We start from the raw sequence: 27651 nt of genomic DNA on the forward strand, positions 1-27651 counted from the left end.
CAGGAGCATCATTTGGCCTGCATAGCAAGCTCCAGCCTACAGTTACTAAGGGAGACCCTGTCTTAAAAAAAAAAAAGAGTGGGGGGGGCAGGGAAAAAAACCTAAGAAATTAACACATTTTATAAAAAGTGATTTCTAAAGTTCTCACGTGTCATTTAATTATAGTAACGAAGAATCATGACTGTTATCGGCACAACCCCCAGTATAAATGTGATGAAGCCGCAGGGAGGGGTTTGATTAGCCTGCTGAGGACCCTAGCCTCGCAGCAGGACTGGGGCTTAGAGAGGCAGGAGAGTTCTCCTTAGAGTTGACTTCTGCTTGGGAGTCTCTCCCAAGGGAGCGAGCAGAGCTTCCCCTACGGACGTGATGGAAGCAGTCCCACATTTCTGAATCACAGTACCCCGAGAAAAGCCCATCATGGCAGAGTGAGCGCACCACCTGCAAATGCCCAGGAGAGCCCGGGGCTTATTTTTAGCCAGGATAGGAAAAATGCCGAATATCTTCCAGGAGAGCTGGCAGCTGGCAGGCTGCTGATACAGCTGTGCTTATGTAAGCCGGTGGCAGAAGGGAGTCCGAGGTTACCGGGAGGCAGGAGCTTGGCCCACCTCTGCTTGCTGGGGCTTCGTGAGCCAACTCGTTCTGTTGGGGAGAGAGGGTGATTTGGAGTGTGCAGGGAACACCAGGACGGCTGGCTAGGTCTGAGGAGTTGGCAAATCTCTGTGTGCTTGTGTCTGGTTCTTTCCACCCTGCTATCCAGGGGAAAGAAAAGAGCAGAAGTGCTTTCAAAGGGTCCAGCCGTAAAGCTGAGCAGTTCAGGTCATTTGGCCTCACATCCCAGGTGTGCCAGACGAAAGTGATCTATAATGCCAATCTGGAAACTGCCAGTACTTCCCAGCACCTGCTTTGTCCTGCAAGCATCAGCAACAGCAGGCTTGCCAGAGCTAGCCGTGTGTCCTTTCTTCAGGAGTCTTTTAGCAGGCACTGATTTTAGTTATGTCTGAGTGAAAGCCAAGAGTACGCAGTGAATTAAAGCCCGAGCCCATCTCAGAGCCCCAGCTATGACCAGCATGGCAGTCTTGTGTCATCCGCTCTTAAAAAAAAAACTATTTATTTATTTACTTTATGTGTATGAGTCTGCTTATATGCCTGCATGCCAGAAGAGGGCTTCAGACTGCGTTACCAAGCTGGCCATGAACTCAGAGATCTGCCTGCCTCTGCCTCAAAGAGTGCTGGGATTGAAGATGTGCACCGCCATCGCCTCTTTTTTTTTTTTTTGGTTTTTTGAGACAGGGTTTCTCTGTGTAGCCTTGGTTGTCCTGGACTCACTTTGTAGACCAGGCTGGCCTCGAACTCACAGCGATCCGCCTGCCTCTACCGCCATCGCCTCTTAATGAAACCATTAATGAGTTTCAAATAACAAATATTACTGAATTGTCTGTCTCTAATTAATATAGCCAGAAAAACAGTTCTTGGAAAGTGTGCTGATTCTTGCTTTCTGATGCCTGCACTGTGTACCAGCAGTAAGGAATCCCCCCAGGCCAGCTCCCTGGTGACTTGTTGGCATTGTAGGGCGCTATGGCTGTTCTTTGCACTAGAGGGCACTGTGGCTCCGGAACTTCGTGTGGCTCCAAGCCAGTTTTGCTACCCCAGGTCCTCTCCGGAGGCTGTATTTAGTGCATATTTATTATTAGGATACAACTGGGTGCCTCCTGCGTCAAGAAGAGGTCAGACACAATGTCCTGTGACATTGTATTGGGAAATGGCTTCTTTGTATCTCCCTTTTAAAACATCAGCTATGTCATCCGGTGGAAACTATTTTAGCCTTCCACAAGGTACTGCCTCCTGCTATAAACTGCAAATTTGGTTACCTGGTTAGATTTTCTACCTGCCATATATGGTCTTTTTGGAATGTGAATATATCCAAGTAAGATGCCACAGTGTGTTCGTGTCTGAAATACTTTATTTTTGATTTTGACACCATGTGTTGAGAGTGCTGGCGGGGAGGGGAGAAGGAATCTGAGAGCTACGTGAGCCACACCCTTTCCTTTCCTTTCCTTTCCTTTCCTTTCCTTTCCTTTCCTTTCCTTTCCTTTCCTTTCTCTCTCCTTTTGTGTTTGTTTGTTTGTCTTTCATGGCAGGGTTTCTCTGTGAAGCCGTGGCTGTCCTGGAAGTCACTGTATAGACCAGGCTGGCCTCAAACGCAGAGATCCACCTGCCTCTGCCTTCCAAGTGCCAGTTAAAGGCGTGCGCCACCACCACCCGGCTCCCTTTTTTCCTTTTATCTGCATTCTAGCAAGATGGATGATAGTAACCTTATTTAAAGGCCAAAGAAGACAGCCAGATAGTAGTGGCGTACATCTTCAATCCCAGCACTCCTGAGGCAGAGGCTGGTTGATCTTTGAGTTCATGGTCAGCCTGGTCTACAGAGTGAGTTCCAGGACATCAGGTCACCCAGGGCTACACAGAGAGAGATAACCCTGTCCTGAAAAACAAAAACAAACAAACAAAAGCCCCAAAGAAACATGAATCTCTGTTGTAGCTCAGTCACAGGACACCTGCCAAGTTTAAATGAGGCGTTCGGTCTTCAGCACCACAAAAATAAAACACAAAAAAACTGGTTGCCACACGCCTGGTCTAGGTAGTGAGGTCCAGGCCAGCCGGAGCCATAGGAGGAGATCCTGTCTCAAAATAAGCAACAAACTGAATAAATAAACAAACCCAAGGAGGCAGATTGGAAATAACTGACTTGCTGAAGGCCACCTTGCCTGATACAGGTAGACGTCTAGATGAAGAAGTTTTCCCCCACCAAAGCTGTCATCACACTGACTGCTGGGGTCCTAGGACGCAGAAAACAGTGGGCACTGTAAAGACACCTTGACCTTTAGAAGATCTGAGAGTAGCACTACCACACAGAAGTGACAACAAACAGATATCTGATTATGGGACCCTAATAAGTGTTCTTGTCTGGGCTGGAGTGATGACTCAGAGGTTAAGAGCACGGACTGCTCTTCCAGAGGTCCTGAGTTCAGTTCCCGGCAACCACATGGTGGCTCACAACCACCATAAAGTGATCTGATTCCCTCTTCTGTCCTGCAGGTGTATATGCCAGTAGAGGACTGTATACATAAGATAAATCTTTTTTTTAAAAAGTGTTCTAGCCGGGCATGGTGGCACACGCCTTTAATCCCAGCACTCAGGAGGCAGAGGCAGGCAGATTGCTGTGAGTTTGAGGCCAACCTGGTCTACAGAGTGAGTTCAGGACAGCCAAGGCTACACAGAGAAACCCTGTCCTGAAAAAAAAAAGGGGGTTCTTGTCATAATATCTTATATATTGGTTTCCACAACCCCTCTCCATAGCTATGACGCTGGCTCCTGCAGAGGGAAGCCACCACTCGTTAGATGCATGACGTCATCACTGGGGCTCTGATCACGGAGATACCTTTGTACTGATGTCCGCTCGCCTCTCCTCATATCCAGGACTAAGGCGTTTGGCGGTATCGGCACAACGCGCCCAATACACCTGAAACAGGTGGCAAAGCCAGGTCCCACCGAGTCTCTATTTAAAATCGGTAGTTTAATGAAGGAAGACACATATATGATCTGCACAAAAGCAGTGCGCTCCTGAATGCTCTGCATTGATGCAGTGAATACATTTATTTAACGGCCTCTCCAGCTACTGGTTTGTAAGCCCACTTACATGCTCCCAGCCTCATCCCTCCCGTCTCCTGCCCTGTCATCAGAGCTCGAGCTGTGTTGGCTCCTGAATCTCCCCAGTTACATTAAGGGGAGAATGGCAGCAGGCAGTGGGGGAGGATGGGATTTACTGGTTTAAGTTGGGAAAGAAGATACAGGTGGCAGGTGTCAAAAGCAGCAGAGCCAGGAGGCGTTTGGAGAAGCCCAGTCCTGAAAATTTAGCTTTAGGCAGTCACAGCAGCGAGGTTCTGGGAAGCAAGGACAAGCGTGGGTGTGTTCCAAGCCACCAACCTCTTGCTAACAAACCTGGGATAATGAATGAGCCTGCAGCAGATGCCTTTGCTCTCGGGTGAAAGGACCTCCCCCTGCAGACCGTCCCTCTGCAAATACCATTGTGCTCCAGGAACCGTCTGGCAAACGTGCTCCTTCCTTCATTCCTCCAGTGTTGCTGGTAATTCCCTGACTTGTGCTCCCCCGCCCCCACCCCTTTCTTGGATATAAATTGCTGCAGCAAGCCAAGCCAGTTGAGTGTTTACCAGAGCTTCCCAGGCTTTCCCTAGCCCCCCCATAGCTCGCTGCCTTTGGAGCTGTTCACAGCTAATGAGCTCTCGGAAGCAAGCGTCTCCCTTCTCCACCGTTGCTGTGCGCTTCGGAGTGTGCAGAGCGAGGCAAGGAGCTGCAAAACAGAGGCACGGCGACCAGATGGAGAAGCTGGGCAAAGCACATGCACCCCTGTTGCGGGATGTCCTTCATGGGGAAGGGACAGGTTAACTCCATCTCTGCAGAGGACTTGGACCTTTCCCTGAGGAGCCCCAGCTGGCTGCCACAGCTGTAGGGCAGATCGTGTGTTCCACGCTCCTGCTGCACAGGGGCGAACGAATGCCTAGGAAACCGAAACTGCCCACTGCAGCCGCTGGGTCCTGTTTTGCACAAAACCAGTTTCCTCCCCTGACCTGGCTTAGTGGTATACAGGGCTGGAAAGACGGGGGTCATGCCGGGCGTGGTGGCGCACGCCTTTAATCCCAGCACTCGGGAGGCAGAGGCAGGCGGATCGCTGTGAGTTCGAGGACAGCCTGGTCTACAAAGTGAGTCCAGGACAGCCAAGGCTACATAGAGAGACCCTGTCTTGGAAAAAAAAAAAAAAAAAGACAGGGGTCATGCTAGAACCATCTGAGCAAGCCTCTTGCTTCCAGCCTGTTTCGCTGATTGCATTTTTGTTCTTCGGTCATCTGTTGGTGGTGCCTTTCACAGACAGGATGGCCACACTGAACTGTCAACAGTAGCCCCTCTCACGCACACCCCTGCGGTCACTGATTATCTGAAAAGAAGATGAGAGATACAGCCTAGACTCGCAAACACAGTCACCCTGACGACAGTGAGCAGTCCCTATGCAGAGTCACACCTTCCGATCTTAGCGCATGCAGTCCCTTCTGTCTTGAACACCTCCAGCCTCGTCCACCTGTCGGTCCTTTAGGATTTAGCTTTTTTTTTTTTTTAAAGATTTATTTATTATTTATACAGTATTCTGCCTGCATGTACACCTGCTTGCCAGAAGAGGGCACTAGATCACATTATAGATAGTTGTGAGCCACCATGTGGTTGCTGGAAATTGAACTCAGGACTTTTGGAAGAACAGCCAGTGCTCTTAACCTCTGAGCCATCTCTCCAGCCCAGGATTCAGCTTTAATCATCTATGTGGACTCCCTTTTGGCGCCACGTGCTTTACAGTTCATGTCTACTCGGTACCTTCAGGTTCTGTCTGTGTCTTTCCCACCTGACACCGACCACAGCAGGGCAGAGCTATGCCTCACTAACCTCTGAGTCTGTTCACCAGCAGTGCTTGGGAAGGGAAGGCGGCTAGGGAGGTGCCTATCTAAAATGTGTGAGGCCCAGAGTTCCAACCTCAGGGCCACGTAAGCCACACTGGTGACTCGTGCCAGCAATCCCGCGAGGGTCAGGAGTTCAAGGTCATTCTCACTATAGAGTGAGTCTGAGGGTGTGATGGAGAAAGAAGGCATTTGCAGATAACAATTTAGAGATGCAGCCTCTGGGGCTGCAGAGATGGCTCGGTGCTTAAGAGCAGTTGTTGCTCTTTTCAGAGAACCCGAGATTGTTAGTCAACTCACAACACACATGTGGCATATACTCATACTGACATATATACACATAAATAAAAATACATCTTTAAAAATATTTTAGTGGACATATACTTTTGTTTGTTTGTTTTTCGAGACAGGGTTTCTCTGTGCAGCCCTGGCTATCTTGAACTCACTTTGTAGACCAGGCTGGCCTTGAACTCACAGAGATCTACCTGCCTCTGCCTCCCGAGTGCTAGGATTAAAGGTGTGCGCCACCACTGGCCAGCTGACATATACTTTTAACATCAGCTCTTGGAAGGCAGAGACAGCTGTGAGTTCAAGGCCCACCTGGTCTACAGAGCAAGTTCCATGCTAGCCAGAATTGCATGGTGAGACCTTGTCTCAAAAAATAAAATAAAGGCTGGAACAATAGCTCAGCAGTTGAGAGCACTGGCTGCTCTTTTAGAGGATCTGGGTTCAATTCCCAGCAACCACACGGTACCTGGAAACCATCTGTAACTCCAGCTCCAGGGGACCCAATGACCTCCTTTGACCTCCAAGGCACTGCATGCATGTAGCACACATACGTACAATCAGGCAAAACCCTCATATACATGATTTAATTTAATTTAATTTAAATAAAAAATATACACACAGAAGCCTGCCTCCCAAGTGCTGGGGTTAAAGTATATGTGTCTTTTGGCTTGGTTTTTATTTTTATACATACAGCCTTCTTAAAAAAAAAAGAAAAGAAAAGAAAAGAATAGAAAACCGTCCCAACCCTCTCTTGTTGCACAAAAGACGAGACTGGGAATTGCGCCTTCCCCCAGAGTCCCAGGGCTAAATAATGACAGAGCTTGAAGAAGAACCCAGTTCTACTGACCTGTTTTCCTGCCGTCAGGCACTAAGGAATCCTATCCTGAGCTGCGTTTTCTCTGCCCTGTCTGGGAAAGAAGGCTGATGGGTAATGATCAGGCTTCTGGGCCAGCAGGATAGGGAGGAGGGTTAGAGAGAAGGCAAGAGCTGGGAGGGAGGTCAGGGCTGGGAGGGAGGTCAGGGCTCCTCTAGTCCAACCCCTGCATTTGCAGATGAGAAAATGGATGCTGGTGATGATGGGGAGACTGCCCAAGGTCATGCCGCAAGTGGCGATGGAGCTGAACCGAACACACCAGCCTCCTGGTCTCTGGGGACCGTGCTCTTTCCCGACTGCTACACCCCGGGGGAGCTAAGAGTTAACCCAAGGTGGATGGCCTAGCCTTCCCCACCAGCTGCTCCAAGGGGCAGGTCCCAGGCGTCCTTGGCTCTTGTAGGCTTTTCTTTCCCTCTCTTGGTGGCACCATGCTTAAGTAGGGTGCTTTCTGCATAAATCGTAATGAACAGTCTCCTGCCGGGGAGGAAGGCCACGTCTGGGCAGGCAGTGTGACAGATGGTATTTACAATAGGCACCGAGGAGTTCCCCCAGAGCCTCACTTGGGCTGTGCGGATGAGACATGGAGGAAGCCGACTTCAATGCCCACTGCTTCTGCCTACTCTCAGGCAGCTGCGCTGCGGGTCTGCAGTACCTCCGGGTGCCAGCTGACTCTTGTGTTACTGAACATGAAGTTCAGGGTGTTTTTCTTCAGCTGCCACTGATGTTTCCTTATCGTAGAGGCGGCCTTGTGCACCCCAAGCCGTTCTTCCCAGAAATCTTTGCAGAAACCTACACTGGCGTTTTGCCTGAAAGGAGGCTGGAGGATTCCTCATTTGCATAAGGAAGAACTCCCTGTGCCGCCGGACCTTAATTCATAAGGTGAAAGGAAGTTTAACCTTGCTGCCAGGCTATGTGACCTCTTCAGGAGGGCAAGCGTGGGGGCACAGGGCTACATACCAGGGGCCACGCAGGCCCATGACGGGAGGGAGCAATCCTACCCTTGCTGATCTCAGGATGAGATTTCCGGGGTTTGGACATCTACTCTTGCTCCTGAGATGAACCTCCACTGCGTTTCCCTGGCCCCACAGGAGGGGCAGGAGAGGAAGGCCGAGACAAAAGATGGTGAGCCCAAGGCTAGGGAGATCTTGGGAGAGACAGGAGCAAAGTGCCCTCCAGTATACAGTGGTATGCATACATGGCCTTGGCCATCGGAAACATGAAGCAGGAAGATGTGGAGTTTGACACCACTGTATACAGAGTGGTATGCCACATCTTTTTCCTATCTCCTTTTGGGGGAAAGCATAGTTTCGAGACAGAGTTTCTCTGTGTAGCCCTGGCTGTCCTGAACTCACTTTGTAGACCAGGCTGGCCTTGAACTCATAGAAATTCACCTGCCTCTGCCTGCCGAGTGCTGCGACTAAAGGCGTGCGCCACCACGCCCGGCTCCTTTCTCCCTCTTCTAGAAGCAGACAAGTAGACTGATATTTGGTCTGGGACAGCTCCCTAAGTTCCTGACCCCTGCAAGCCTGCATCTAGACCAGCCCTATTTGGCCACTCTGAGCCTTGCTCATTTGCTCTGGGAGAGCCTTGGAGCTGAGGGCATTTTATACAATCATGGACAGGAGGTTGTACTGTTTGTTTATTGATTTGCTTATCTGTTTATTTCCGTTGCAGTGCTAGGAACCGAGCCATAAGTGGTAGGTCAGAGCTCTGCCGCTGAGCCCTCTACTTTACCTCTTACCATGAACAATTTGGTGAGAGGAATGGTTCTCCGGGATCACGGATCTTAAAACGCCCTTTTGTAAAGTGGAGGCCATTGTAGCTGTTCTTTGGCCCTTTCTGGGGATAAGGTGAAATGACAAATGAGGAAATGTGTGGAAATAAAGGCACACGCATACGAGCGCACCATTGTTATTATGTGGAACCATCTTTTCTTCATAACATAAAGCTTGTCTTTTGTCGGAGGCTGAGATTAATAACTATGTAACTAGACTTTGTGTCATATCAAGCGAGGCATACTCCGTTTTTCATTAAACAGACATTTGTTTGGCTTCCACCGTGTGCAGCCTCGTGTATTGTGATGGATGTGAAAGTTGAATAAGCCATCATTTTCTTCAAAGAATGCACAGGCCGGCATCAGGAAGATGCAACGTAGATGAATGCAGTGCGAGGCCAGAGGAAAGAAGTGCTGCAGAGGGGAGGAAGGCAGGGCCGGGTCTGTGCTGGTGGGAAGGTGAAGGAGAGGCTTGTCCGGCCTCACGCTTTTCACCAGAGAGACAGGCAACATGGCGGGGCCTTTATCAGCAGACAAGACCAAACCAAACATCCAGGCCCAGAAATGAGACCCTGGGGACCAGCCAAGTCCTAAGGAGATGGCAGGGAAGGGAGGTGAGAGGAGGCAGGACAGCTGGCAGGGGGTCTGAACCTGTGATTAGATCCGTCTTGGGACTGGCAGCGTTTCCTCTGTGCCTTTTTGAGCTCAACCATTGGGTGCCCACGTCTCTCTTTGAAAAGCTTGGTGTCTGTGAAAGCTAGACAGCTTTCAATAATGATTTAAGTTACTCAAAAAAGTGAGGGCCCTGGAGTGAAGAGACGAAAGGAAAAGAGGGGAAAAAAAAAACCCTTCTCTTGGCAACCCTTGTTCTGTTTGATCTCACAGACAGCGGGCAATAACGGAAGAAACGCTGGAGCTGGGGATGGACGGTGGGCGGGTTCCAAGTGGCAGCCTCCTCCTGGAGCTAGGTCTGCTGTTTGGACTTGCAGACTTCAAACATGACTCGGGGATTCCTGGAAGACAAAAGAATTCAGGGCCGAGAGCCTTGGATCTCAGTCAAAAATAACTCGTGTCTTCATTTCGGGCAGGCAAAGGCGGCAGCCCAGGGGCTGGCTTGCCGGCTTCTCCCAAGACTGGAGCTACAGGTGGAGCTGAGAGGGATCAGCTTAGATTTGCTGTGGGAGGGGCGTGGCTCTGGTTGAAGGCGGCGGGTAAACCCACGTGTAAGAGGTTGTGGCGATGAGAAGGCTGCCCTTTTTATCCTGCTTCTGGATGCTGCCTGCCGTTGGCTTCGAGTGTTAATTATAGCCTTGGCTTCTCATTAGCTTTAGGTATCCACAAACAAACAGCTTGCTTCCATGCAGCCTCTTACTCCTCAACTCCACCCCCGTGGAGGGGCCGGCTTTCCTCCTGGCTTTTTTATATTTTTATTTTTATTTTTTATTTTTTACCTGTTTCAGTTCAGGGATTGGAGGCCAGGCAGGGTCTTACGCATGCTAGGCGGGCACTCTGCTGACTGAGCCACACTCTGAGCCCCTTTGGGCTTTTCAGTGGCCGCCAGGTTGTTCTCTCAGGCCCAGCTGTCTGAGAGACAGCCCCGTGACAGTCTCCCTGTGCCATTAGAGGGTTTTCTTTCTTTCTTTCTTTCTTTCTTTCTTTCTTTCTTTCTTTCTTTCTTTCTTTTTTCTTTTTGGTTTTTTCGAGACAAGGTTTCTCTGTGTAGCCTTGGCTTGTCCTGGACTCACTTTGTAGACCAGACTGGCCTCGAACTCACAGTGATCCGCCCGCCTCTGCCTCCCGAGTGCTGGGATTAAAGGCGTGCCCACCACGCCCGGCGCTAGAGGGTTTTCTAATAGTCTTCCCAAAGGCCAGGTTTGGATGTTTTGTTTTGTTTTGTTTTTTAAAACAGTTTGTAATCTCAGCACCTTGGCCAGGGCCTGGCAAATAATGGACACTTGCAACATGTTAGTTGAAAGGAGCAGTCCAGCAGCTGCCAGCTTAATCCTCCTAAAATGCTGCTTGGGTTGGAAGCCGAGACCGCTTCTCCATCGACTGCTGGGCGAGGGCCAGCCTCTTCAGACCGCATCCAAGGACTTTCTCAATGTGGTCGTCCTTACTGGCTTTAGCAGCTTCACTCTGCTCCCCATGAAGGTCCGGCACAGTTTGACCTCTTTCTTCACCACAGCCAACCCCTCCACGCAGGAGCCCTTCCACACTCGATCCCAAAGCGGCCCCATTCTCACACTTCAGCTCGGCAGTACTCTCCCGCCCTCGGGTTTGAACCACTCTTCTCCAGGGCTATTAGTTGGATAATAAAAGTCCCCTGAGGGTCCATGAACCCTTGGGCCCATCTAGGGCCTCTTGGGAACTTTTAGGTATGGCACCGGCAGGTCCTTGTGTCCTTCAGGCTTGCCCTTTGATTGTAGGTCCCCCAGTCTTCCTCTCTTCTCCTTCTCCCCAGCTATGGGTATGCAGTTTTACTCCACACACCCCTGCAACACTGTGCTACCTTACCATCACCCCAAAAGCAACCAGCCCCGTCAACCATGGACCATCAAAAGTGCCGGCCAGAGCAGTAACCTTCCCCTCCTCTCACTGTATCACTATGTCTCACTTAAGCCTTAGCTGTCCTGGATTCGCTTTGTAGACCAGGCTGGCCTCGAACTCACAGCGATCCACCTGCCTCCCCAGTGCTGGCATTAAAGGCATGCACCACCACACCATATGGCCTTAAACGTATTTTCTTTACAAAGTGTTAGCGTCAGTATTTTGTTACACTGGCAGAAAGTTGGCTAACATACTCAGGACTTTATCTTGTTCTTAGTTACTTTAGTCTGTTTTGTTGGGAGCTTCAAAAGAGGTTGTGGAGTTGTGGGTACATCTTAGCAGTAGAAGGTTTGTCCAGCACACATAAAGTCCAGGGTTTGAACTCAGTAACACACACACACACACACACACACACACACACACATACCATACCACACACACATAAACATACATACACAAACACCACATACATAGACACATATACACACACATCACACACACATAAACACGCCTACACACATAACACACACACACACACACACACACACACACACACACACACACACACGCAAAGGTGTAAAGGCCAACCAGCTTGGTTTGCTGTCACTTCTCACTAGACTCCACTCAGTCTCAAGGCAGACTCAGTGCAGGTGAGAGTGGCCATTTCTGTCTGTCTTTATCAGAATGTTCCATGCTCTGATTATGCCTTATGTTGGAATGGGACTAAAGCTACAAAACAATCAGATCTTTTTGTTTTGTTTTGTTTTTCGAGACATGGTTTCTCTGTATGGCCCTAGCTGTCTTGGGACTCATTCTGAGGACCAGGCTGACCTAGAACTCAGACATCTGTCTGCCTCTGACTCCCAAGTGTTGTGATTAAAGACATGTGCTACCACCACCAGGCTTGGTCATTCTATTCTTTGAAGGTTTCTAGGTTTGGCTGCAGGCTCCATTTCCTGTTGGGGGACACACAGTAGCTAGCTGCAGATTCCCCTGGGGTTAAGAGTTGGCTCTGGTTTCCAGGTGAAGCTGGATCTTCCTGGGGACATGAGACAAAAGGGTGGACTCAGATTTACAGAGATGGAGCGTCACGGATGGTCTTAATGGTTGCCAAGTCCAAACAGCCATTCTCCTTTCAGTAGAGGACTCATGAAGAGGTGATTCCTGGGGTGACCCCAGGATTCTCTCCTATGAGGTTTGGGGAACAGGTTGAGCACCTTTTCTAGGGGGCTGCAGATGGTACTCAGATCTTTCTGCTCTTTATGTTTTTTTTTAGATTTATTTATTATGTATGCAGTATTCTGCCCGCATGTGTGTCTGCATGCCAGAAGAGGGCACCAGATCTCATTGTAGACGGTTGTGAGCCACCATGTGGTTGCTGGGAATTGAACTCAGGTCCTTTGGAAGAACAGCCAGTGCTCTTAACCTCTGAGCCATCTCTCCAGCCCCAATATGTTTTTAAAAAACAAAACAAAACAAAACAAAAAAACCAAAGAGCTTGGGGCTGGAGAGATGGCTCAGAGGTTAAGAACACTGGCTGTTCTTCCAAAATTCCCAGCAACCACATGGTGGCTCACAACCATCTATAATGTGATCTGATTCCCTCTTCTGTCAGACAGAACATTCTGTACATAATAAATAAATAAATCTTTTTTTTATATGCTCAATTTGCATGTATACCTGTATGACAGAAAGGGGGCATCAGATCCCATGGTTTTTAATCACCCTGTGGGTGCTGGAAATTGAACTCAGGACCTCTAGAAGAATAGCCAGTGCTCTTAACTGTTGAGCCATCTCTCCAGCCCCCAATAAGTATTATTTTAATTGTATTTGATATGTATTGGTGTGAGGCTGTCATCCCCTGGAACTGGAGTTACACACAGTTGTGAGTAGTCATGTGGGTGCTGAGAATTGAACCCCGTCTTCTGAAAGAGCAGACAGTGCTCTTTACCACTTAGCCATCTATCTCTCCAGTGCCCTTCTAACTGCGGATACTAACATTGACCTCTTTTTTGGACAGTACTTCCCCTGTTCCTATACTCAAGCCAAATTCCCTCTCAATCACAGTCAGAAGGATTAATTAATTAATTAATTAGTGTATGTGTGAGGATGTTTTGCCTAGATGTCTGTCTGTGTATGGAGCCCAGGAGCCCAGATGAGGGTGTCAGATCATCTAGGTCTGGAGTCACAGTTGTGAGCCACTATGTAGGTGCTGGGAACCAAACCTGGGTTTCCTGAAAGAGCAACCACTGCTGCTAGGCCATCTCTCTCCAGCCCCTGTTTATTTATTTATGAATGAGATGAGGTCTTCCAGCTAGGCCTGATGTGCAGATCTGTAATACCAGCTACTTGGGAGGCTGAGACAGGAAGAGTCACAAGTTCAGAGGCAACTTTAGCAACCTAACGAGACCCAGTCTTAAAATAAAAGTGAAGGAGAGAGAGAGAGAGAGAGAGAGAGAGAGAGAGAGAGAGAGAGAGAGAGAGAGAGCTGCATTGCCTTGGCCTCAATAAGGGCTCAACTGATGCCCCCAACCCCCAACCCCCCACCCCCCAGCCCCCAACCTGCAACCCCCAACCCCCACCTCGCCTCAGCCTCCCTAGTACCTGGGTCTAAAGGCTCCTTTGGCTGCATTGAAGAAGGAGGGATCTTTTCAAGTGTTATTGTCCTGATTGCTGCCCTCCCACACCTCCCTGCTGCCCTCAGGATGGAATCCAAACTCCATTCTGAGAAAACCAGCAGTCCCCTCTTTCAGCCCTCCCCACCACTCCTTCCCCCACCCCCACCCCCACCCCCCACGGGCCGCACTCTTTTACTGATGCCTTGCTTTAATTGCCAACCACACCAGATCCCTTGCAGTTCCCCTCCGGTTGGTTTGCATGCCTTCCCCTCTGCCTGGATTGCTGTGTCACCTTCTGCATGGCCTAGTGATGGAAGAACTTCCTTTGCAAAGACCTCTCGGGTCCACAAGGACCCCCTCCTATCCCTCCCAACCCATATCACTCCTGAGTTTCTGTGGAATCCAGGAATTATTGAACATGGCTGGGTGCCTCACCCCACCCCACCTCCACACGCATGCCCAATCAAACCATTTATGGAGGGACAGGGTGTGTGTCACCTCTATACTCTCAAAGATCTCCCCTAGTATTTAAGAGCTCAGTAAATGTTCAGCAATTTCACTGAGCCTGCAAAGGTACTTTCCCCCCGTGAAGGGGGTGCCAGAGTTTTGGATGTGCTGCTGCTAGGAGCTGACCCTGGGGCTGGAGAAGGGGAAGCAGGTGAGGAACAGCTGGGGGTCAGTGGGTACCAGGCTGCTGGACAACTCTGCAGAGAGGCCATCTCTTCTATGCACTTGTCTCTCTCCGATTCCTCTGCGACCAGGCTTTTCAGAGCCACCTCTGCTGCTGCTGCAGAGGTCTGAGTACAGCAGAGCCCGCACCATGCATGTTATGTCAAGCCATCAGGAGAGGGGTTTGTAGAGGCAGGGACCCTGGCCCTCAGGGCCCACGGCAGCTGGTTCTCCTTATGGGCTTCTTTCTTTCCACAGAGCATTCAGCCTCTCTCCTGTGCCCTGAAGGCTGTTTTCAAAAATCACACCCCCATGCAGACAGTTTTATTTACAAGGAAATCTTGGCAGGATCTTGATTTGTTAGTAGAGTAGAGATGAGGGGAAGGGAGGGTGGTGAGAAACAAAAATAGTTGAAATGATCACACTTTCTGAAACCGAGATGAAAATTGGTGTCTGTTGCAAACTCACCTAATTAGGATGGAACTAATTTCCTTCTGGGTTTAGGGGAGTAGTCAGTGCTGGGCGAGATGGTCACAGGTTGGATCCTGGGGTTGCGTGATGCAGTTCCGTTTGTCTTATGAAAATGAAGATGTTAATTGCAACTTCTGGTAATAAGAGAGGTCCTTCTGACAGGACGTCGCCGAGAGAGGGGATGGCGATGGGAAAGAGGCTAAAGGGTTCTGTATGTGGTCTGCCTGGAGGGGCTGAACCAGTAAGGAGTCCCTGAGCCTCTCTTGGGGAGCGTCTACCCCCGCCCAGACACCGGCAGAGATTATAGCTATGCAGGAAGACCGCTTTCTCTGAGGGCTTTTCCCACAGGTAAACTGCCCTCCACTTTTCTCCTTTAAAGATCCCTTACTGCTTTGCTAACTTCATTCCTGCTTTTTAGTTTTAGTTTTCTGTCCGTCCGCGTGGCCCCCTACCCCCACCCCACCCCCCACCCTCGGTCTGGCAGAGCACTTTCCTGGGTTTAACATGGTCAAGGAGCCTGAGTAGGGCGTACAGCTCTGGATGGAGATAGGGCGATAGGGCAAGGGTTAGAGGGTTTAGGGGTCCCAGACCACCTGACTTTTCTCTCAACCCTAGGCTTTCTCGGACCTCCCAGAATCCAAGACTGCAGTGAATAAACTACGTAAGGGTAGCTGGTGGGAGCCAGCCCTCACGTCTCACTCTCAGTTTAGTCCTGGTTAACCCTGGCATGCCCAACTTCGTGGTAACCTAGCTTCTGCTTCCATCAAACAATCTGCTGCCTCCGAGTGATGGTTAACCCGGTGCGGAGCTGAGCAGGCTGAGGGCAACGCAGTCACCATCCCGCCCCCTCCCCTCCGCCTGAGGAGCAGCGGCTCGCTGCCCGCCTGGCCACGTCTAACCCTCCCCCCTCCCTCCCCGCGGGCGGCCTGGGGGGCGGGGGCCCCGCGAGCAGCCCCGCCCCCGCCGCGCGCCGCCCCGGAGGAGTCCGTGGGGAGGAGGCGGCTCGCGCGCAGAGCGGGGGCTGCGCGGAGCGGGAAGGAGCGCGGGGAGCGGTAGGGCCCGGCCGGCCCAAGGGCGCCCTCGCCTCGGCCCGCGGCGGAGGCGAAGAAGTTTGGCAGCTGGGGGCCCAGCGCCCCGGGGTCGCGGGGGCCGCGGCGAGGGCGGCGGGGAGAGCTGGGCCATGAGGGCGAGCGCGGAGGCGGCGAGGCGCGCAGCGAGCTCCTTGAGCGGCACGGCCGCGGCGGCGCAAAGTTAGCCCGGCGCCCCGGGACGAGCGCCGCAGCCTGGGCCATGGGCGAGCACCCCAGCCCCGGCCCCGCAGTGGCCGCCTGCGCCGAGGCGGAGCGCATCGAGGAGCTGGAGCCCGAGGCCGAGGAGCGACTGCCGGCCCCGCCAGAAGACGTGAGTGCCCCCTCCTGTGCCCCTCAAACTTTCTGGGGGGCGCCACGCGCGGAGCCGCCACGGCTGCAGCTCCCTACCCCGGGGGTAACTTGGAGGCTTCAAGGTTATGTCACCGGAGCGTCCAGGATGAGCCGGAGCCGGGGCCGGGGGCGGGGGGGGGGGTGCCCTAGCATAGAGAGATGGGTCTTCCCAGATGCAAGCGCGCGCACCCCACCCGTCTCGGGTTCCCGCGGCTTCCCTGCGGGACACAGCCCCAGCCGCCGCGCCGGGAACCTGTCGGCTGCTGAGCCCCCTCCCCGCGGCTGGTGCAGTGCCCGGGACACGGCGTTTTCCTGCAGAGGCGGCCGCGTCACTGTAATGACTCCCCCTCCCCTCCTTTCCCCTCCCCTCCCCTCCCTCCCCTCCACGACCTGCGGACTCTGCAAGCCCCGGGAAGGAACCGGCGCCGCAGATCCCCAGTCTCTAAACAGCGCAGGCCAGTCTGGAGACCCCTTCTCCGTTCCCAGATTAGCTCCCGCCCGGCATCTGCCTTGTCGCGACATTGATTGAAATTCAAACTGGTCCCAATCCCTGAACCCAGCCAGAGCGCTGGGACGAAGTGCTCCCAGCAGGGGGCTCAGGAGTCCTAGACCATGACGGTGCCAGGAACGGTCCCCTGGGGCAGTCTGGGGGCGCGCGCGCGGGGGGTGGGGGTGGGGGCTACCTCAAAGGGCTTCCCTGCCATCTGCCGCTCAGATCTGTCCTCTGTCCTGGGTGGCGAGGTAGAATCTGACACTGGGAAGCCCTGGGTCCTTGAGTTGTTAAAACTACTCTCTCCCGGCACCCTGCCTCTGACCTGTCCCTCCCTGCGGTGAAATTAAGACAGGAACCCCAACCTACGAAACCACAGCCGAGAATCCAACATCTCTCCAGCTTTCTCCTGGCTCTAACTCCTTAGACAGTCTTATGTACTCAGTACTTACACTCAGTCTTGGAAGCATATTGGGGAGGCACCTACACACACACACACACACACACACACACACACACACACAATCAAGCAGGCAAAACTAGCGCTCAAGGAGCTCTAAGTCTCCTGAGTAAAGTCTTCCAATAGGCAGGATCTGAGGGCATTGCACTCGGACTCCGAGTGACCTTTAGGGAGCAGAAGTTACCAGAACCCCTGAGGCACGGTTGGGAATGGGTTTTCTCTTATTCCTGCATCTGACTGCCCCCCCCCGAAACACCCCCTTTCCACCCCGCACTGTGCGTTTTCTGCCTTTGCTCGTCTGTGGGGGAATTTCGGGCTGCTTCTGGTGGGCTCCCGAGCGTGGTTCTGCCTGCTGGGCAGCAGCTGGGAGGTGATGTCAGAAACCTCAGGGGTCTGCAGAAACCTTGGTGATAAGTGCCTTTCTTTCTCTTCTTCCTCTCCTGCGTGGCCTCCCTCTCCACCAGCACTGGAAAGTCCTGTTTGAAAAGGTATGTGTGCAGTTAAATACCATCCTTCCTCCCAGCCCTGCCGGAAACCGGTCTCAGTCTCCCTGTCTGACTGCGTGGGCTTCCCTAGCTCAGTGCTCCAGAGACGGTGACGTGTTGTGGAGGCGTGGTTTAATACACTTAGGGCGGAGCCACACTGCTTTGGGTATTGGGAGACCGCGGTTGGCTCCCAAGAGAGAGTTCTTTCCTCCTTCCAAATTCTCCTTGCACGCAGGAGCTGTACAGCACGTATTAAAGTTTTCTATACGCAAGTGGGTTGCAGTAGGAGGCTGGGGAGGTGGGGGAAGGGGCATAAAAGAACCATCGGCCCCTTTTCTGCTCCTATTACAAAAAAATGCTTTGCCCCAGTAGCATATAATCTCTGTCATCCTTGTGGGGGAAGATTTACTCACAAAATGGGCTCATTTGAAGGCTGATCTTGTGTCTCATTCTGCAGTGGGGATGGGTCAGTGCTGGGCAGTTACCAGTGAGAAAAAATAGTATGTGGTGGTTTGCAGTGCCTGGAAGGAGTTAAGTTAAAAGTGCTAAGTGGTGGTGCCCACCTGTAATCCCAGCACTCAGGAGGCAGAGGCAGGCAGAGGAAGCCAGCCTGGTCTACAAAGCGAATCCAGGACAGACAAGGCTACACAGAGAAACCCTGTCTCGAAAAACCAAAACCAAAAATACCAAGTGCTGGATTGGAATCTGGGGGGGTGGGCATTTGACCTTCTGCAGAGAAATGGTTCTTTTTTGCTTGCTGTTTCCTCTCAGAGCGTGGACCATAGGGTTGGTAGACGGGCTGGCACACACCTGTGATGCCTGTATTTGTGATGTAGAGGCAGGACAGTCAGGAGTTCAAGGCTATCCTTGGCTATAGGGCTACTTTGAGGCTAGCCTGGGTTAGTGAGGGGGACCAGTTGAAAAGGCATCTTGAGCAACACCTTTGTTTTAGCTGGGAAGATTTTCCGGAGGCCTTTGTTTCTTAACATGTACGTGTGCAGGTGTTTTGACTGCGTGTGCACCGTGTTTATGCAGTGCCTTCAGAGATCGGAAGAGAGTGTCAGATCCTGTGGGCCTGGAGCTCTGATGGCTATGGGCTGCCATGGGGGTGTTGGAAAATGAACCTGGGTCCTGGAGAAGAGCAGCTGTTTCTCTTAACCACTAAACCATCTCTCCAGCCCCTCCCCTCCTTTAAAGCAAGGTTGTTGTAGGACCCAGGGTTTCCCTGTGTAGCCCTGGCTATCCTGCAACTCATTCTGTAGACCCGGCTGGCCTCTAACTCACAGAGATCCACCTGCTTCTGCTTCCCAAGGATTAAAGGTGTGTACTACACCTGGCTGGTTTTAGATAGTCTAACTTATAATTGGATGCCCATCTTCCAGTAAGGAAGCAAATCAAAGCAGAAGTATGTAGTGGGTTGAAAGACGCTAGCCTCATGACCGTGGGGCAAAGAGAGGGAAGAAATTGGAACCCCACGGCCCGTTTCCAGTCACCCCCAGTCACCTAAAGGCTTTGTACTGGACCCACACTCAAGTTTCTCCCACTTCCCAACAGCTCCAAGCTTGGGCTGAAACCTTTAACACATGTCACTTTGAAGATGACAATGAGGTAGGGATGGAAGGCAACGGTGATGGGAGAACAGGAAGATATTAATAGACCCGAGTAGCCGAGAGCAACCACATCCTCAACTAAGATTCTGAACACAAAGGGAGAGGAAGAAGTGGGCGTGGGGAGGTTGGCAAAAACAAACAGACAAGAAACAGCTTTAGTTACAGGTTTAATGCTGGGACCTCTCCTCATGTAATTGCCCCATGGGACTGAACATGTGGGCTTATGGGGGGGGGGGAAGGGCAGGGGAGAGCCTGGGTGAGGATCCCAGGAGATGGCTCCCTTCCTGAGGACCACCTACTCTCCCTCTGGTCCCTAGGAATATCCCTGCTGCTGGCCTGCCCCCTCGAGGCAGGAGGGAGCCATGGCGCTGCCTCGGTCACTCTTGCCACCCTGTTGCCAGCCCTTCACACATCCGGCTGGATTTAGAAATGAGAACCTGGAACAAAGTGTATCGTGCTTTTTTTTGCCCCCCCCCCCCCGTGTCTTTCACATTTGACTAATTTCCTTCGCCAGCTTCTATGTGTGTAATTACATTTTAAAACAAACCGTCTGGATGAATGGAAGAGAACTTCCAGCGGGGAGTGCCCGTGTGTGCAGCTGGAGAGCGGCTCCAAGCGGAGGGCGGAGGGCGTGTGGCACTCAGTATCCGCCATCACTCCAGAAAACTCAACTGGAGGCAAGTCCAGGGTGGCCCATGAAGCATCCGCCTGCTTCTGGAGAGGCCCACGCAGGCTAGGGATGTGGCTCGCTGAGAGAATGCTTGCCTAGCATTCACAAGGCCCTAGGCTAAAGTCTCAGCATTGCAGAAGTAAAAATAAATAAAAAAATAAAAGGAAAACCCAATCAATCATTCTGACAGACAAAATGAGTTCTAGGAAAGCAGCCACCAGGTCTTACTCTGGGCCATTTTTCTCTTACAGTAAGGTCTGAGTTCTTTCTTTTCTTTCTTCTTAAGATTGATTTTAGCTGGGCATGGTGGCGCATGCCTTTAATCCCAGCACTCAGGGAGGCAGAGGCAGGCGGATCGCTGTGAGTTTGAGGCCAGCCTGGTCTACAAAGCAAGTCCAGGCCAGCCAAGGCTACACAGAGAAACCCTATCTTGAAAAACAAAAAGAACAAAAAAAGGGTGTGTGTGTGTGTGTGTGTGATTTATTCAACATGGCCGCCTTGGCATGGGGAAATAAAGAGATCTAGTGACCCCCAGAGCCCATCTTCCATGCACAAACATGCCATTTGCATTTCAGTTTTAATAGCAGCAAGAAATCTGCACAGCTAAGCCAATACTCGGCCATCTTCGTCTCACTCCAGCGTTTCCTGCAAAGTGCTCTGACTGGTTATAATAACCACGCCTTCATTTCTGTAAAGAGACACCACGACCATGGCAACTCTTGTAAAAGAGAGCACTTTACTGAGGCTTGCTTATGATTTCAGAGGTCTCGTCCACTGTCTGTTATGGCGGGAGGCCTGGGCGACATGTGGGAAGACAGAAAGTCATGGTGCCGGAGAGGAGGTAGCTGAGAGGTCTACGTCTGGAACTACAAGCTGCAGCAAGAGAGGGACACTGGGCCTGGCTTGAGCATTTGAAACCCCAAAGGCCACCCCCAGTGACACACTTCCTCCACACCTCCACACACAAGGCCACACACACTTCCTGATAGTGCCACTCTCTGGTGACCGAGCATTCAAATCTATGAGCCTATTGGACCACTCTTTTTTTTTTTTTTTTTTTTTTTTGCATTTTCAAGACAGGGTTTTTCTGTGTAGCCTTGGCTGCCCTAAACTCGCTTTGTAGACCAGGCTGGCCTTGAACTCACAGCAATCCAACCGCCTCTGCCTCCTGAGTGCTGGGAATAAAGGCACCATTGTTTTAGTAGATACCCAAAGAGAGGGGAAGAGGTTCTCTGTGGGCCAGCTTCATTCCTGCCAGGATAGTTAACGGAAGTCAGAGGCTTTGGATCCTGGAGCCACCGGGGCAGACCGTGTCTTCTTTCCCCTTCCTGGGTCAGGGGGACACCAGTGGTCATGTTTCTAGGTTGTTGAAGGTGGAATTGGCTCAACTCTTCATGCCATATGGTTCTTTAATATGCAAACGTGCAGGGAGTCCGTGCCCAGCATAAAGCTGACTGGACCCTAAAGGGTGAGAAGCCACCATGGAAGCCTTGTCGTTTGGTGACTGCCCTTCAAGTAGTTGGCCGAGATGCCTTCTGGGATAGGTGGTGAGGACATTGGGTGACCCTGATCTTTTGGAAGCTTCTTTGTCCTCACCATTCTGACCTTTGTCTGATGTGCTTACAGTAACATTTGTCACAGGGAGGAAACTGGAGGGCCATCAGCTTGTCTTCCACGTGTCCTGTGTGTCCGTATCCTACTTGAACGTCTCCATAAGGGAACTGTTGTCTTTTCATTTGGGGGGTGGGGTGGGGTTGGAATCTTGCTGGGTTTTTCCTAAACATTTGAACAAGTTTTTAAGTTACCAGGCCAACAAAATGGCATAGCAGGGAACAGCGTCCGTTTCCTAGGCAAAGGACCCGAGTTCGGTTCTCAGGACCCACATGGTAAAAGGAAAGAACTGACACCCCAAAATTGTCCTCTGACCTCCACGTGTGCACTGTGACTCATGCCCACCCACAAAGAAGAAATGTAATAAAGCTAGAGTAGGGCTAGAAGGGTAGTTGAGAGGCAGAGTGTCGCATGGCATGTATGAAGGCTCGGGTTCAAACAAGATAGGAGGAGGAATAACTGTAAGAGCTGTGTGTTGCGGAGAGACACCATGTGGGTCCTGAGAATCGAACCTGGGTCCTCTAGAAGACCAGCTTTGTCTATTTGTTTGTGGGACTAGGGCACCACATATACCACAGTACTTGTGGAGGTCAGGTGACGGCCTGTAGGAATCAGCTTTTCATTCTGTGGGCTCTGGGAGTTGAACTCAGGTTGTCAGGCTTGGCAGCAAGTGCCTTTACCAGCTGAGTGAACTACTTCCTCGATCCCTTCCAAAACCACTTCTGAGCCCCAAAAGGCGTTTTCTGCTTTCTTCCCTCAGTGTCTTGCGAGCCTGTGGGTCTTCTCCTGGCCTGACCTCATTTGTAGTTTCCCTGCAAGCTGACTGAAGGTGTGGGTGGTCATGGGGCGTTGGAGGCTGACAGGAAGCTGAGATGAGGTGCTGAATGGGTTATAGATGAGCCACAGAGAACAAGGCCGCTGCTGCCAGAGTCAGCCACATTGGCCATGGCCCGGGAACACACGATTAACCGGCAGAGTGCAAAACAAAGCCGAGGTTTAACTGGAGCCTGCCCCTGGGCTCTGCGTCTCAGTCTCAGCTCCTTACCAAGTCACCCACCCAAGACCACATCCCTATCCTGCTCCTACTGCAGTGACCTGGTAGATAATGAGTCTGTTGATTCTTTGATGCCTGACCATTCACAAACAATGCACTCAGATAGCAGTTGAGCAATAGGGCCACAGCACTTTGAATGAGTGGCAGGTCAGAGGAGGGCCCTGAGGGCTGGAAAGGTGGCTCGCTTGTTACAAATCTTAAAAACAAAGAAACAAAACTATCACCCTAAGCAGGGCATGGTGGCACATGCCTTTAATCCCAGCACTCAGGGAGGTAGAGGCAGGTGGATCACTGGGAGTTCGAGGCCAACCTGGTCTGCAAAGTGAGTCCGAGACAGTCAAGGCTACACAGAGAAATTCTGTCTTGAAAAACCAAAACAAACAAACAAACAAACACTCTATCACCCTGTGTGTATCCTTTGGGGCTAAGGTATCCTGTCCAGAGGCAGCCCCCTCCCCAAGCCACAGACTTCCCATGGAAACCATAGAAAAAATCGCTGACCCAGCATTGTTGGGAAGATGGGTGCACGGCTCCTGGCATAGATGGTAGGCAGAGACTGTATGTTACTGGCATGTAAAGAAGCGAGTCCTGCTTTCCAGGTGGGCATGGACACGTGGTAGATTTAGGGGTTGAATTAAAGTGTTCAGATTCCTTGGTCAGGCTGGCTTCCTAGAGTGGAAGCTAAGAACCACAACCCCTGCTGAACTTTCCAGAAAGAGTCTTTGGACAAGGCTGTGTGGTGTATGACGATGCACTCACTGTCTGCTCATCTGCCTTGTCTGTGTACTACAGGTCCGTGAAGGACCAGAACAAGGTGTCCAGCCGCCGTGTGGGCTGTGCAAGCCTCCTCTCTTCCTGTTTGGCAGCTCATGCTGGCCCTTCCATTGGTGGCATAGTGATACTGGGCCCTGTCCTATGTTGCAGGAATGGAGCCACTGTGTCTTGAGCTGTAAGCAGACATAACCAAACCGCCTTTGGAGATTTTTGTTTAAAAACGAGTCTCTGCATGGTTCAGTTGTCGTCCCCCCCCCTGCCCCCCCCACCCTATTTTGAGGTAAAATCTTGCTATGTAGCCCCTGCTAGCCTCAAACCCTGCTTCAGCCTCCTGACTGCTGGGATCACAGGAATTGTGCCAGACCCCCTCCCTACCTCCTGACTTTTCTGAAGCAAGCTTAGGTCTGTGCTGGCAAACATGGATGTCTACTGTGTGTCTGTCACCTCATTTTATTTTCTCAGTAAACTGTTGGGGGGGCTGTTGTGTTCTTTGTTGTTGTTTGTTTGTTTGTTTTTGGGGTTCTCTGTGTAGCCTTGGCTGTCCTGGACTTGCTCTGTAGACCAGGCTGGCCTCCAACTCACAGCAATCCACCTGCCTCTGCCTCCTGAGTGCTGGGATTAAAGGTGTGAGCCACCGCTTCCGGCTTGTTGTTGTTTTAAGACAATGTTTTACTTTGTAGCCTTGGCTGGCTTGGACTCTCTATATAGGCCAGGCTGGCTTTGAACTCACAGAGATCCACCTGCCTCTGCCTCCCAAGTGCTGGGATTACGGGTGTGTGCCACCACGCCTGGTTTATAGAGGAGGAAACTAAGGATGGAGGGGCAGGGCTTCCCCAGAGATAGGGAACAAACCAGGAGCCTCTGCAGCGGGCCTGCAATAGGTCAGGAGGTAAAGGGACTGACTGTTCAAGCCCCCTTCCTCCCATCTGCCTTCTACCTCCCTCTTTCTCCTGGACTGCTCAGCTCTCTCTGTCCTGGGAAGGAAGCAGGGAGCAAGGCTTTAGGTTACAGAGGAGAAGCAGGGCAGCTGTCAGCTTTGCTCCCTGAGTAGCCCTGACAAGCTGGGCTAGATGAGTCAGTCCAGGTAATACCGCTATTCCTGACCTCTGGGGCATTGCCTCTGAGTCACGGGCCCCATGTGTCCCCTTGCAGCCTGTGGCATGGCCAAGCGAGAGGAGAGAGCTCTGTCCATGAGCATCTCAGGAAGCCTTGGGGTAGTCCTGAAGAAGTTGGAGTCGTGTGGGGGCTGTCAAGTGGAGAGGACCAGAGTCTGGGAGGACACTGCTCTCACCTGTCCCAGTTCCCCACATTCTGGGACAGGCCAGTCTCTTCCTCCCTCCAGATGTTGGCTGGGGTATGGAGTTGCTGTTTGTCCAGACACTCAGCCAGGCTGCACTCAGCACAGGGAGCCTGTTGTGCCTCCCTGACTGGCCTATTAGCCTCAAGCCATTGGGATTTGGCTCTGGAACCCTGTGAAGTGAGGTGTGTGTGTGTGTGTGTGTGTGTGTGTGTGTGTGTGTGTGTTCAGGAGCCTGGTGTAGGATTGGTGCCTGGTGAGGCCTGAGCTGCCTTCCCTAGCTACCCGTCAGTGACAAGAGAGAGAGGGGAGAGTGTTGGGACTCCTCGTGGCTCCAAATGCAGAGGCTGGGGGTCAGGGAGGGGTCAGAACCTGGTCGTAGGACCAGTTCCCTTCTACTGTGACTGAGGCTTGAGGGCTGGGGAGACCTACCCCTGGCTCACCCTGATGCAGTCGATGTTTTGAAGAATTAGAGGGAAAAGGTCATGGGAAGGACAAGGGTCTCTCTCTCTCTCTCTCTCTCTCTCTCTCTCTCTCTCTCTCTCTGGATTAGCATCCTCATTTGCAAGGAAACAGTGGTGGAAGAGAAAGCCCCCACTCTCCCATCACAGCCTCTTGACCTCGGCAGCTGCAGCCTGGACTTTTTAATTTATGGGGCTGTAAATATCCATGAATGGGCCAGAGTCCCCAGTGGGCGGTGGCATGCCGGGTGGGGACGGCTCTGCTGAGCCAGAAACTCCCGGGACAGCCTCATTAATTTGTTCTGCTTAGAGGCCTGGGAATGAAGTAAGGAGCTGACAGATGGGCGGGTTACCCACCCCATAGGAGGGCAGCTGCCTGCACCTTCCCCTGTCCCAGCACACACCTCTGTGGTCATTTCCTCGGGACAGAGAGGACACACTGCAGGTGAAGATGGCAATTACCCAAACCCCAGGTTCCCATGTTCTGCACCCGAGAGCTCTCTACGGGACGGCAGCTGGCTTGTCAGCTCCAGGTGCTGCCTGTGGGATATTTTGAGTACTCACAGCTTCCGCAGAAGCTCCTGAGCCGCTAGAGATGGAGGAGAGGGTCTTCTCAGGAGGAAGAGCTCAAGGGGCGGGAGCGAGACCCAGATTGGACATTGTCCTGGGATGCAGGCCATGCGAGTCACAAATGCATGATAGGGAAGGAGTGAGAGTGTTGGGGACATTCTAAAGCCCAGGGCAGCTTTCTAGCCCTCAGGGAAAGCGGGGCCGCTGTCCTGGGTGCTGAGCAGCAGGCAAAACAAATGGCTGTGTTCCCCGAGCTGAGCTCCGTTCTGTGGCCCCATTAGGCCAACCACTGACTTCTCAGCCTCCCCAGGGACCTGGTAGCCCCGCCCAACCTTCTAGTTGGGACCGGATCCCACAGAATATTCTAGTTTCGCTGCTTCGGGTCTCAGCTGCTTGAGAGCCAGTGGCACTCAGAGCTGGAGGCAGAGGGCTTCATGAAACACACATTGGGACGACCCGGTGTCAGGAGTTATAGTCTGTACAACTGAACGGGGCTGAAGGAAGCAAGGGAGAGCAAGGCTGGACTCAGTGAACACCATGGAGGAACCCCAAATTATTTCTGCCCTGACCGTCCGCTCACTCTTTTTTTTTTTTTTTTTTTTTTTTTTTGGTTTTTCTCTACACAGAGTCTCTCTGTGTAGCCTTGGCTGTCCTGGACTCAACTTTGTAGACCAGGCTGGCCTCGAACTCACAGCGATCCGCCTGCCTCTGCCTCCCAAGTGCTGGGATTAAAGGCGTGTGCCACCAGGCCCGGCCTCGTCCGCTCACTCCTTAACCTTGAGATGGCCTCTCTTAATATGTTTGCCCTCTGCTAGTTTCCCCATCCATGTGATGAGGGTGATGCTCAGGCCACAGTAGGTCCATAGCAGACATGTGAGATGTATGGGTGGGTGGATGGACGGGTAGATGAGGGATAGGAGGACTGGCCGCCGTATTGGTTGGAGGGAGCTCAGGTTCTCTGTTCTGCCTGGGTATGAATATATTTGAAGAAATTACCATCTGTTCAAACTTGAGCCCTGGTGCCCTGGCTTCCCACCCAACTCTGCCCCCCCCACCCCCACCCCCAGAGAAGTGGCTTACATGATAGTAAGTACCTTGTAGATTCTTGTGAGGTTTAAATGAGGTTTAAGTGTCATTTTCCAGCCTAGGTGGGACACTTCAGAGCAAAGGAGGCACGGTGGGTCATGTCTGGAGATAGGTCTGAGCTCTGAGTTTGGCCTCGGAGAAACCAGTGTGGATGGTGACCCGAGGGTCCTGTGAACTTGGCAAACTTAGCAAACGCCCCACATACAGCCTCAGCTAGCTGTACTGTGCTGTTCAGCCGAGAAGGAGACAGGAGGCCAGCACATAGACAGAGTGGAGCTCCCTGCTGCCTCTGGGCCTCGGAGGCCTCAAAGCCCCTAGCATTCTGCATTGCCCTTTGCAAGCCACGGAGGTTCCTTCCAGATACTTGGGGGGCAGGGAGGGGCTTGGTTTGGGTTTTGGTGGGGGTTGTTTTTGGTTTGTTTGTTTTTGTTTGTTTGTTTGAGGCAGTGGTCTCCTATAACCTAGGCTAACTTCAATTTGATAGCAGAGGATGACATTGAACCCCCTGATTGTCCTGCCTGTCTTCCAAGTGCCACTGTCACAGCCTGCACCATTATACCTGGCTCCCCTCCCAGCTATCAGGACCCAGATATACGAGTTCCTAACGTTACCAGTACCTTCCCCCTTCCCACTCACGCTCCCGTGGTACTGGGCCTCACAGGAGAAGATCAGCCGTCCCTGAAGGCTTAATGGGCTGCTGTTTTCTCTCCCTTATTCTTGCTGGTATACCCAGGGAGGAATATGGGCCCTTCCATTCCCATAAGAAGCCAGAGCTCCTCCTAGCAATCCTTTGGTAGGGAAACTGAGGCACTGTAGTTGGTGAATTACCCCCCACAGAGCAGCTGGGGATGGGCTCCTACCTAAACACACAGAGAAGTTGGTGGATTCCCTAGATTAAGAGG

The 27651-nt window shown here is 51.9% G+C and overlaps 2 protein-coding genes across 7 annotated transcripts in view; one reads left to right on the forward strand and one right to left on the reverse strand.

Moving 5' to 3' along the window:
• Positions 1-27651, reverse strand: part of LOC311579674 (protein Njmu-R1) — a 216181-nt gene that overhangs the window by 125266 nt on the left and 63264 nt on the right. The gene's annotated exons all lie outside the window — the stretch shown is intronic.
• RHBDL3 (rhomboid like 3) overlaps positions 15744-27651 on the forward strand; it is a 50818-nt gene continuing 38910 nt past the window's right edge. Inside the window, exons 1-2 of one of the 4 annotated variants that reach the window (XM_084750450.1) lie at positions 15744-16161; positions 17596-17619. In XM_084750450.1, coding sequence (XP_084606576.1) covers positions 16051-16161; positions 17596-17619 — 135 coding nt within the window. In that variant the 5' untranslated portion in view covers positions 15744-16050. Of the gene's footprint in view, positions 16162-17595; positions 17620-24592; positions 24690-27651 lie in introns of those variants that run through there. The other 3 variants (XM_084750447.1, XM_084750448.1, XM_084750449.1) reach the window with 3 other exon arrangements.

The sequence above is a fragment of the Acomys minous genome, assembly GCF_964271855.1.
Source record: "Acomys minous genome assembly, chromosome: 12".
Classification (NCBI taxonomy): domain Eukaryota; kingdom Metazoa; phylum Chordata; class Mammalia; order Rodentia; family Muridae; genus Acomys; species Acomys minous.